Source organism: Lethenteron reissneri, chromosome 66 (assembly GCF_015708825.2).
Source record: "Lethenteron reissneri isolate LAM-NWPU_2019-01 chromosome 66, ASM1570882v1, whole genome shotgun sequence".
Classification (NCBI taxonomy): Eukaryota; Metazoa; Chordata; class Hyperoartia; order Petromyzontiformes; family Petromyzontidae; genus Lethenteron; species Lethenteron reissneri.
The window spans coordinates 524,925-537,939 of NC_083844.1; the positions used below are offsets into that span (position 1 = coordinate 524,925).

General features: G+C 47.1%; 1 protein-coding gene across 1 annotated transcript in view; it reads left to right on the forward strand.

The window, feature by feature from the left end:
• Window positions 1-13,015, forward strand: part of LOC133359898 (uncharacterized) — a 41,172-nt gene that overhangs the window by 14,498 nt on the left and 13,659 nt on the right. Inside the window, exons 9-11 of the mRNA XM_061578457.1 lie at window positions 97-137; window positions 6,991-7,125; window positions 11,736-11,888. Coding sequence (XP_061434441.1) covers window positions 97-137; window positions 6,991-7,125; window positions 11,736-11,888 — 329 coding nt within the window. The remainder of the gene's footprint in view (window positions 1-96; window positions 138-6,990; window positions 7,126-11,735; window positions 11,889-13,015) is intronic.

Sequence of the window (13,015 nt, forward strand, 5' to 3'; positions counted from 1 at the left end):
TGGCGTTGGGAGGGGGGGGTGTAGGTATGAGTGGGGCATCTGCACTTGGATCACCCTGCGTGTTGTTATTGCCTCCCCCGTTGCAAATGTTCCCAGCGTGAACTTCACCCTTTGCCGTCGCGACGACGCCGCGCGCCGTGCGTGAACGTCGTCGTCGAAACAACAAAACGCAGTAAAAACTAAAGTAACTTTATCGGTACCGAGGCTCCCACAGGGCCACGCGGGGCAGGGAGTGTGGCACAGTTTTGGCGCCGGCTAGCGCAGAGTGGCGGCGGTCGTGTCACTACGCTTCTCTGCGGTGAGCAACGACGTCTTTATAACAACAACAACAACAGTGCTGCTGCTGCTGCCACTGCTGATGCCTCTCTGACACTCACCCCGTGAACGGTGACACCCACCGACCCTGCAACTCTGCAGACGTCTCGGACGCGGTAAAGGGTTGAGAGATTCTCTGCGTCGTCCCGGTTGCTCGCGTGATGTCGCACGGTGGTGGCGCGCGTTGACTCTTACACGGTTAAGAAAGTTGAGCGTTAGTTTGTGATTCTGTTTAAAAGTATATATGTACAAACTTAAACTAACAAACATTATCTTGGGATTTTACCAGTTAAGGTGCAACTGGATACGTAGAAGCTCTTTTATAAGACGCGACCACCTGGCCATCACAAATGAAAGCTCAACGAAGTGGCTTCTCATTGTGTGGACATTTATAGCGGCCAAATACTCTGATTGCGTGATCTCGATTCTAAATGTCGAGGGAAAAACCGGAGGACCTGGAGAAAAATCCACACGACCACGGGGAGAGAGAAAGAGACGCGTAAACTCAAAATATACAGCAGGCGTCAGGGTCGGAATCAAACACAAGATTTCCTGTACACCAGGAGAGGTAGTTAACATCTCAACATGCGTTCAGAGTATTTGGCTGATGTAAATGTCACGTGATGAGCCACTTCGGTGCGCTGCTGTCATTTGTGATAGCCACACAGCTCAGTGGGGGCCTTACCTGGAAAAGTAAAGTGAAGTGAAAAACTAAAATCTACTATATTCTTGGTTCTTTCGGTAAAGTGACGTAGAAGGGAAATAATAAAATAATAAAAATTTAAGAATCAAATTAACACGACGTTTCGATTGCAACGCAAGCAATCATCATCAGGTTATGTAAACCACAGCAAAAAAAATATTGCTGTGGTTTTCACACCTGATGATGATTGCTTGTGTTGCAATCGAAACGTCGTGAGAATTTTATTGTTTTATTTTTATTATTTTATTATTTCCCTTCTACGTGACTTTACCGAAAGAACCAAGAATATGAATCCCTGTAGTCACGAAATCTTCAAATCGAAAAAAAATCTCCTCTTGGTTCTTTCGGTAAAGTCACCTAGAAGAGAAGTAATAAAATAATAAAAATAAAACATAATAAGTTATATTATTATAGTATATTATTTTATTATATTATTTTATTATATTGTTATTTTATTATAGTATATTATTTTATTATATTATGTTAATATATTATAATATAATATTATTTAAATATACAATATTAATTTATTATTTTATTTTAATATTTTATTATTTAATTTTTATTATTTCCCTTCTACGTGACTTTACCGAAAGAACCAAGAAGATGAATCCCTGCAGTCACGAAAGCTTTAAATCGAAATTTTACATAGACTTTGATTGCTTCAACCAGAAAAACTTTAATAATAACCCTAACCCTAAAAAATAACCCGTAAAAACAAAGTTTTTCACTATAAATCCTTTATATGCGTGGCGGCTAGAGTCCTCTCGTCCTCTGGCTTGAGATGGCTGCCACCTATGGGTCAGATGATTGTCTGCCACCATTAAGCAATTGGTAATTAAATATTTAAAAAAATTCCCCTAAACAATGTAAATTTTTGAAAAAATTTTTTTATGAAAATTAATTGTCACGCACAACGAGTCTGTGTGCAAAATGTCAGCTCGATTGGATCACGGGAAGTGGGTTAAAACACGACCAAAAGATTTGCACGGTCGTAAGCAAGCAAGCAAGCACGCAAGCACGCAAGCAAGCAAGTGAACTTAATATAAAGGATTTAAAAATGCTTCAATTGATCAAATTGAGATTCTTACTTCCATTTACACGCTTTTTAGATATCGATTGAAGTTCGTTGTCGGCTGTTCTCTGTGTGGATAATTGCCTTTGAACTTTCACATGGGGCATGTTCTGCCCTGGAGGGGGGTATGGTCTGGACCAGTCTAGTTTAAACCCCCGGGTCTAGTTTAGCCTAGGACACTTTATCCCCCCGGGTATACTCTGGCCTGGGCCAAACTATACCCGGGTTTAATCGGGGCAGGGGTTGTTTTTAAATCCTTTATATTAAGTTCACTTGCTTGCGCGCTTACGACCGTGCAAATCTTTCGGTTGTTTTTAACCCACTTCCCGTGATCCAATCGAGCTGACATTTTGCACACAGACTCGTTGTGCGTGACAATGTATTTTCGTGAAATATTTTTCCAAAATTTTACACTGTTTAGGAAAATAAAAATTTCACTAACACAATCATATGTTTAACCTAAACACAGAAAATTATTCAAGAAAACAACAAAAATGTACAATATAAACAATCATACAAAAACTGAAAACCTTATAATCCTTATATACGACCTTACTTATATTTAATTTAAAATACCAATGTGATAAAAATGAAACTCTTACTCAAGAAAAACAGAAATGAATAATAACATCAAACCGATGCCACGCATATAAAGGATTTATAGTAAAAAACTTTGTTTTTACGGGTTAATTTTTTTTTGCCTGTTACACCGGTATCTCCAGGAGGTCGGAGCGACTTGCTCTGTGGTGACACTTTTCCGTGACAGAGGTTTGGTTTTTGCTGTTGTTGTTGGGTTAGAGATCTCGTAAACATCAACATTGTGTCGTTAACCCACCACCACCCACCACCATCGCCTGACACGGCCAATCAGTCAGGGTTTGTCACGTAAACGAAACGTGCCAATTGGTTACCAACTTCAGCACACACAGCGCTTGTGTGTCGGGGAGAGTGAACCCACAACAGCATTTACAATTCGAGTGCCGGTGACGTTTCGCCGGTTATTACAAACAACGGCCACCGGTTTCATCGGGCGATGTGCCAGGATTGTGATCCAACGCCATCTAACCCAGCAGCAGCAACAGCAACGACGACAACAAAAACCTTCATCACAGACACCGCTGGTCGCAAGAGACTGCGCGTGGCGCTTTGTGTTGCCGTTGCCATGAATCGTCGAAGCGCGTTCACGATCTGTTGTTCTCCTGTAACGCGGTGGTCATTTTGATTTAAAGCTTCTTTCGTGACTGCAGGGATCCATCTTCTTGGTTCTTTCGGTAAAGTCACGTAGAATGGAAATAATAAAATAATAAAAATAAAGCAATAAAGTAAGTTTTATTTTTATTATTGTATTAGTTAATAAAAGAAAAAATATTATTTAATAATAAAATAATGCTAATAAAACTATTATTTTATTGGTTTATTTTTATTATTTTATTATTTCCATTCTCCGTGACTTTACCGAAAGAACCAAGAGGAGGTGGTCATTGTTGCGTTCCTGAAGAACACCGCGTTGTGGAGAAATAATATAAACTATAGGGGGTGAAGCGTGGTCCGCAACTGCTCGCTGCTAATCCTAACAACACCAATCCTAGTCGTCATCCCTGCACGGCAATGATGGTAACACTATGACCCAACAAAATTACACATCAAACTGTCCTACAGATTTCAATTCACACGATCCTACAGATTTCAAGTCACACGCCCCTACAGACTTCAATTCACACGACCCTACAAACTTCAATTCACAAAACCCTACAGATTTCAATTCACACGCCCCTACAGACTTCAATTCACAAAACCCTACAAAACTTAAATTCACACGACCCTACAAATTTCAATTCACACTCCCCTACAGATGTGTTTTGGTCATGTGCCTACCTTTCCTATACTCTCCACTGCTACGGTGTTTATTGTGTCGTGTTTGTTGTTGTGGCGTTCTGACCACGTGCCCCGACTGGACACCTGTGGACAATAAAGAGCTTCACAGCTCATCGGATTCCTCCAGAATAAAAATTTAAACTTTAAAAACTCTGATGACGTCACTGCGTGGTGACGTCACGCGTCTAGCCCCCTCCACTCCCCCGTTACCCCCACCCCTCCCACCCTCCATTCCCCCCTCCCGCCACTCACCAACCGCCATTCCGCCCCCTCCTCCCCCCACCCCCCACTCCCCCCCCCCCCCCCACCACCAACCGCCGCCATTGGCCACTGAGTGACGGTGACGTCACCACGGCGCCTGTGCCAGGCTGGGTGCACTTCGAGGCTGCCGCGTGAAGTGTCGACGGCTCGACACTGAGGTGGTGACGTCACGCGAGCGTTGTGTTTAACGATTTAACGATATTAGCGTAAAGATATGAGCATTAGCTCAAGTGATGTGAACACGTTCGGATTACCTCAAGTAATGTTACATTTACCTGAGGTAATTTTACCTCGCATAAGGTAAAGTTACCTCATTTGAGATAATGTTACCTTACCTGACGTAATTTTACCTTTGCCTGAGGTAATGTTACCTCGACCCTAACGTTATATTACATCGCTTGAGGTAAAGTTACCTCACGTGAGGTAAAGTTACCTCGCCTTCCATTGAATTCCGATTATGTAACCCTGAGGTAATAATCGCGCGATAATTGTGTTTAATGATTTAACTACGTGAGAATATTACGATATGGGCATTAGCTGAAGTGATGTGAATACGTTCGGATTACCTCAAGTAATGTTACATTTACCTGAGGTAATGTTACCTCTATGTGAGGTAAAGTTACCTCACTTAAGGTCCAGTTACCTCGCCTGAGGTAAAGTTAACTAACCTGGGGTAATGTTGCCTCTACCTGAGGTGAAGTTTCCTCACCTGAAGTAATTTTACTTCGCCTAAGATAAAGTTACCTCAGCTGAGGTAAAGTTACCTCATTTGAGATAATGTTACCTTACCTGACGTAAAGTTACCTCGGCCTGACGTTATATTACTTCGTCTGAAGTAAGTAACATCACCTGAGGTAATGTTACCTCTACCTGAAGTAATTTTACCTCACCTAAGGTAATGTTACCTCGCATGAGGTAAAGTTACCTCATTTGAGGTAAAGTTACCTCACCTGAGGTATGTTATCTCGACCTGAGGTTACTAAGGGCACCACGGGGTGACCAGCCCCCTCCCCACCCCCCCCCCAGCCCCTCCCCACCCCCCACCCAGCCCCTCCCCACCCCCCACCCAGCCCCTCCCCACCCCCCACCCAGCCCCCCCCCAATCAGCCCCACCCGAGCCCTCCCCCACCCCCCCCCAGCCCCTCCCTCCCCACCCCCCACCCAGCCCCCCCCACTCAGCCCACCCAGCCCCTCCCCACCCCCCACCCAGCCCCTCCCTCCCCACCCCCCACCCAGCCCCTCCCTCCCCACCCTCCCCACCCCCCACCCAGCCCCACCCTCCCTACCCAGCCCCTCCCTCCCCACCCAGCCCCACCCTCCCCACCCAGCCCCTCCCTCCCACCCCTCCCCCCACCCAGCCCCACCCTCCCCACCCAGCCCCTCCCTCCCCACCCAGCCCCACCCCCCCAGCCCCCCTCCCCACCCAGCCCCACCCTCCCCACCCACCTCCCCTCCCCAACCATCCCCACCCTCCCCACCCAGCCCCTCCCTCCCCACCCAGCCCCTCCCTACACGACGGACGGACGGACACATTAATCCCCTGTGGGCTGGTGTAACCAGGAGGTTCCTACCAGTAGTCAAGTGAGGATTCTATCTCACGCGAATTTTAAATCGTAAGATTTACGCTACGAGACGACTTCACGTTACGATTACAGCTACACATCTCGTACAGTGTTGACACGAGCGACTAATTAATTGTACAAGATTTACTTTGCACTGAATGAGAATGTCGCGGTGAAGATTACCTTATAATATAACGTGATTTGATACGGATTGCATCACATTCTGATTACCTTACCCTCAGTGCCGGATAAAGTTAGTTCGGGGCCTGTAGCATGTGCTAGAAAGGGGCCCAATAATTTTTTTTAAAACGTAAACATTAAAACACATTTTTTACTTGCACAGTAAAGTATTTGTATTTTTTCATTTGCTATACAGCCGGATAATACGACTAATCGCTAACCTTAAACACCCAGTCGTTCATAAAAAAAAAAGTTGAAGTCTGTATAGTACTATAGTAATAGAGCAAGTGCAGAATCAATTAACCCGAATTGATATCTTGAAAGCATTTAGCGCGGGGCCCTTGAAAGTGCGGGGCCCGTAGCATTTGTAGCAACTTTGCGACTCCGATAATAAACCCCCCCCCACTCCCCCCCACCCCATCACCCCCCCCCCACTCCCCTCCCACCACCGCCAATCGCCGCCATTGGCCACTCAGTGACGGTGACGTCACCACGGGCGCCTGTGCCAGGCTGGGTGCACTTCGAGGCTGCCGCGTGAAGTGTCGACGGCTCGACACTGAGGTGGTGACGTCACGCGAGCGTTGTGTTTAACGATTAACCACGTGACGATTTTACGATATTAGCGTAAAAATATGAACATTAGCTGAAGTGATGTGAACACGTTCGGATTACCTCAAGTAATGTTACATTTACCTGAGGTGATGTTACCTCATCTGAGGTGATGTTACCTCAGGTGAGGTAATGTTACCTTAGCTGACGTAATTTTACCTCTGCCTGAGGTAATGTTACCTCGACCTAACGTTATATTACATCGCTTGAGGTAAAGTTACCTCGCCTTCCGACAGTCTGTTAAGGCCACACGGGGGATCTTAGTCTCGTATCCCTGTGACTCTGTCTCCGTGTGACTCTGTCTCCCTGTGACTCTGTCTCCCTGTGACTCTGTCTCCGTGTGACTCCATCTCCGTGACTGCGTCTGACCGTCGTCCGCGTCTCGTCCCTCCGTGTCCTCTGCGCCTCAGCAGCAGCAGCAGGAGATGGCGACTTCCGAGACATCAGAGGCTTCTTCACCAAGGCCGAGTGGAGCGATCTGGCCGAGTGCGAGAAGCGGCGCTACAGGAACATCAAGCAGAACCACGCCGTCCTGCTGAACCTCGGTGGGTACGGCAGGCCGAGCCTCTTCGCAAACTCAACTAATTGTCGCAGTGATTATAATGATGAGACCAAGACGTCGTAGCAGAGTGGCATGCATGGGGCGCCATGGTGGCGAGATGTTAACTAACTCGCCTGGTCTACAGGAGGTCGTGGGTTCGATCCCGACCCTGACGATGCCTGTCATATATCTGGAGTCTGCGTGTGTCTCTCCCGGGTGAGATGTTAACTACCTCGCCTGGTCTACAGGAGGTCGTGGGTTCGATGGCGACCCTGACGATGCCTGTCATATATCTGGAGTCTGCGTGTGTCTCTCCCCGGTGAGATGTTAACTACCTCTCATGGTCTACAGGAGGTCGTGGGTTAGATCCCGGTCCTCCGGGTTTTTGCTCCACTTGTAGAATCAACATCACGCGTTTAGAGTATTTGTCTGCTGCTATAAATGTCCACGTGGTAAGCCACTTGGTTGAGCTGTCATTTGTGGCAGCCAGGTCGCTTCTGAAGAAGGAGCCAATAGCTCAGTGGACTTCACCTGTGAAGTAAAATAGATTTAGTTTTAGTTTAATGATTTGTTTACCTTTACTCTACTTTGCACGCCTATCGTGTTTGTGTTTTGTGTTGTTGTAACTTTCTGACCCCGTGCCCCCTATGGGACATCTATGAAAAAGAGCTTCATAGCTCATCGGATTCATAATTCTAGTCACGTAGGTAAAAAATAAAATTAAAATTAATCAAAGTAAAATTAAAATTTATAAAAGTACTTTTATTAATTTAAATTTTATTTTTTACCTACGGATTCATAATGTTGGAGAGTAAACCCACAACATTTACAAAAATAGTTTATTTTGACTTAAAACTTTCGTGACTGCAGGAATTCATATTCTTTGGTTCTTTCGATAAAGTGACGTAGATAGAAAAACTAAAATAAAAATAAAGTGAATAGTAAAAATGATAAAGCACTCATGTATAATCAAAACTTTTGAGTTATAAATTAGTCTTCTTGGTTCTTCGGTAAAGTCACATAGAAGGGAAAAAAAAAAACATAAAATACAATTATTAAAATACAATTTTAATGTTTTCTTTTTAATATTTTATTATTTCCCTTCTACGTGACTTTACCGAAAGAACCAAGAAGATGAATCCCTGCAGTCACGAAAGCTTTAAATTGAAATGTATACATTAGTGTTTTTTTTTTATGGAGCAGTCTAATTAGTGTCTTATTTTTATAATTTTTTATTCACTTAATTTGTATCATTTGAACTGCCTCTATTGGGAGGGTTTCCACATAACCATGAGATCTTTTAACAATCTCCGTGACAAGAAAGTTCATCTGATCGAGTCACTCACATTTCTGAAGAGATGCCGTGACTCTAACGTAATACCGATCTCATTGACACTGATTTCTGCTGCAGTCACATCTTCCAATGCCAGACGAATTTTGTTCAGGGCGAGCTTGGCCCTGATCTCAGAGAGAATTAGACTGCTCCATACTGAACTAGATCATGTAGACAAGACACTCTTGAAATCACACTTAACATTGACGGGAAAAATGTCGACATCTGATTGGGAACATGTAGATAACATGACCGCTTAATCAGCCACTACAATGTCAGCGAAATGTAAAGATCTGATTTTCGAGTTCAACCTCCTTTCTAACAAGAAACCAGATCCACACGTTAAAAGGTTAGACGTTGACAAGGTTGTTATTAATCTGAGTAATAGCCCAATGTGCGATGGTCTAAAGTCGGTTTTGGCTAAAGAGTTGAACTTCTCAGTCACCCCCAAACACATTCCAGTGGATGACGTTATTGCCCAGGTCGATGTCGCTCTTAAGGGTTTGGGGCGCATCGCTGCAGACGTTACAAGATCTGAAATTGCTGCAACCCTCAAAAGCGCTAAGATACCAGTCAGCAACATCAGTGAGGATGAACGTTTTTGTGGTTTTTGATTATTTTTATTCACTTTATTTTTCTATCTACGTGACTTTGCCGAAAGAACCAAAGAATATTTACAAAAAAATGTATTTTGTGTGTGTGTAATTTGTTTACCTTTTCTATACTTTGCACTCCTATCGTGTTTACTGTATTGCTTGGGGTTATTGTAGCAGCCAAATAATATAAATGAACGTAGTAGCGGTACACCGTTGCGCTGTATGAAATAATCATCACATTTTTGGCAAAAGTTATTTATTTCCTCGTGATTCGAGACCCCAGACAAGGATATTTTGGGGTGGTGGTGGTGCGTCAAAATCAGTTGTCGTGATGCCAAAGCGGTGGGAAGACGGAACGTGACATGAGCAGCACTGAACACGAAGCTTCGCAGTCTGTTGCCGTACAGCGGCGCCCAGTCTGATGACAATCGGCTGCTCCGTGCTCCAGTGGCAAGATTGGACTCCTCGTGCCCCTAGAGACTCGGTCGGACGGTGCCTCTATACGACTCGTGGTGTCGCCACCGCACGTTCGGAATGGGGGACGCGGCTGCTGAATCTGAGTGCAACTTCTGATGGAGAGTCCTGCAGCTCACTCAAGGGGCAACGGCGACATCATCGGGACTATGAAAAATAAGAATCGGTTTTACTCTTTATGGGAATGAAACAGGAGGTGTTAAGATGTTCAAACACCAGATAGATTATAGCTTTTGCAAGGAATCAGGTTACTGCATTAACCACGCGTACTGAACATGCAAACAAACACTCTCTGATAACATTTAATCATTGTCTTTGATACTGATTGGTCTACCCCAGAGACAGTCTTCTTCATGGCCTAGTCTCACCAGTGTCAGACCAGAGAACAACACCAAAAGGCGACCAGTACAAAGACAATGCAGTGCCAAGAGCATTTATAGCTCGGGGTGAGTAGCTATATCATTGGACCTTTTTGCCAGAATCAAAGTATAAAAAATAGGAATCGGTTTTACCCTTTCTGGCAATAAAACAGGAGCTGTTAAGATGTTCACACACCAAATAGATGATTCCTTTTTGCAAGGAATCAAGTTACTGCATTAACCACGCGTACTTGTGTTGAACACGCAAACAAATGTTGAGGTCGCTAGCCCCCGAGATCCCTCCCTCGATAATGCTAACCGCCGGGCTAACATCATCAATCGCCCCCCCGCTGCTAAGCGAACCGCTGCTAGGTTCCTCACCCATGGTGTGGGAGCCGTCGCCCGAGGATTCCCCTCCACCGCGGGTCCGCGTAGTAGGCATGGTTGGATACCGCGTAGTTTTATGTCCCCCTTTACGCTACCACGATACCTCCCTTTCCTAATCGCGTACCTGCGACCCACACGGAGCGAACGTACGCACACACACACACACCGCTCCGTGCACTCCAACTCCACACTGACTACTCGCGTTATGATCGTGCACCTGTATCACACGCGGAGTGAACACACGCGACACCCACTCTCGCACCGCTCTGCGCAGCGCTCCCCCGAGGCGAGCCGCAGCACTACAGAATCACCGCGCACACACGCTCACCCGCGCGCTCAGCTCCGCGCAGCGCTCACTCACGTGGCGAACCACCGTGCACACAGCGCACCCACACGCTCACACTGCTCGACCAGATCACGCGAGACCACGCTTCGCTATTAATGATTTATTATCTGATACCTGGCAATTTAATGTTAAATCAGTGAGTCGACGAGGCTGGCCTACGCTGATACCTTTATACCTATTCCCGATTTATCTGCTATGATTCCAATTCACCTTCTTACTCTCTGTTGGATGCCCACGGCGGTTCGTTGATCACGTACTCGCAGCGTGCCTCGATGCGTCTCACGGACGTTCGGGTCGCTGGACTGGAGAGCGTCCTGTCGCCTGGCGCTGGAGAGAGAGAGCGATTTCCCCTTTGCGCCCCCGTATTTATCCTCCCTACCTCACAGGGATGCTGCGCTGAACAATGGGCTCGTGCACCCCAAGCCCGCGCACGGCGGTTCCGGGCGCTTTTGATCTGCTAATCAGTGAGCTGCGTTGGCGGCGTACATCCTAATTACTCCCTTACCCTGCGCGCTCAAGCGTAATTATGCCGTCCCTCCGCTGCCGGTGCGGGGGTGCCTGATTATGCAGTTCAGATGCGCTGCGTGTTTTCTAATGATGCTCCTCCATTACAATGCTTATTCCCTCTGCCTGCCCCGTCGATACTGGCGTGTGTGGGGGGAAAATGCGCCTCCACCGCGGTGGCCGAATGCCCCACGCCGCGACCACACCATATTAAGGCTGGTCGCAGCGCCGCGGCGCAACGTAGCACGGGGGAGGTCGTCCAATTCCCTGATCGCCGGAAACCGTGAGAGTTAACCCCGATAAGAGTTTCTCGGATAAAAACCGGTCGGCCAGGTAACCTCCCCTTCCAGCTCTATGGGTGGGGGAAAATGCGTGCGGGTGTGTTCATGTGAGGTGAGGTGAGGGGGAAGCGGGGTTGGCTCCGTTGCTTGGTGGTGGCGAGGTCGGGGATTTGGGCGCCTGCCGAACGGCTTCATGGCGGCGGCATCACACAAACACGCTCTGATAGTAATCACATCGTCAGGACTGTGTTACGAGGACCCGGTGTGTTGCTATGCTGCACGGGTGTACTGCCAATACGTACAAATAACAATGACCGACTGCCTCCTTGCGCAGGGATGAACCCGGCCCAGCCCGAGTTCATGCGCGCACGCGGCAAGCGCAGGGCGAGGGGGAATGGAGCGGAGTGCGGGCGGTCGAGCGACTCCGACGAGGAGTGGACGGGGAGGAGGAAGAGGAAGGAGGTGGCGATGCACGGAGGACGAAGAGGCAAACGTAAAAGGGCGCTTGCAGACCGTGCAGAGACCCCCTGTAGACTCACACAGAGACCCCCTGTAGACTCACACAGAGACCCCCTGTAGACTCACACAGAGATCCCCTGTAGACTCGCTTGATGAAGCTGGTTGTAATCACCAGTGGAACATCACAGTACCATTCTCGAATTGTGAATTTTGTGGGTTTACTGTCCAACACACAACCGGTTAGTGCTGAACTAGTAACTAATTGGCACGTTTTGTTTACCTGACAAACCTTACGGATTGGCTGCGTCGGGTGGTGACGGGTTTAACGACACATTCATATTTACGCGATATAACCCAAAAAATTAATAATATTGGTCGCGAAATCCTACATGTTAAACTGGTTAGCAGTCTGCGCTATGAACCTGGCGACCCGGGTTCGATTTCTGCTCACGGTCAACACCAGTGACGATTATCTAAACTGGTCCTGGGCCTCCCCTAGGTCAACTCACCTTCAAATTAGTACCTGGTACAGTGTGTAAACATCGCCACTGGGGAGACAAAGGCGGTCGGGCGTGGTGCTGGCCACCGACCCCCTCGTGTACCGTTCTGGCTCACTAACAGCACTTGCCCCTACAGTCTGCTAAGGCTATACGGGGGATATTTGTCTTTGCATATGTTCATGCGTGTCCGCGTGTTCACACGTGTGTGCGTGTGTTCACGGGTATCCATGTGTTCACACACATGGACACGTGCGTGCGTGTGTTTGCGGGTGTTCACGTGTGTGCGTGTGTTCTTCTTATGAACAAAAGAATGAAGGGGGCTTGGGAGCGTGGCGATGAGGTGTGGGAAGCTGTAAGGCCCAGGCTACTTTGGGCTCGCCTTCCCATCAACAGGAGGCGAGGAGTGGTGGTCGTGGTTACTTATGCCCCCACCGAAGACGAACATCCGTGGAGGGATGCAGGCAAAGCCGATGATTCAGATGCCTTCTATGACCTCCTGTCACAGGTACTGGCTAAAGTGGCCACTCGGGATAGAGTCATCTTGTTGGGTGACTTCAATGCCCGAGTTGGTCATGATACTGGCACCTGGTCTGGAGTGATTGGAGGGCATGGGCCAGATCAGTTCAATAACAACGGTAGGAGGCTGCTAGATTTT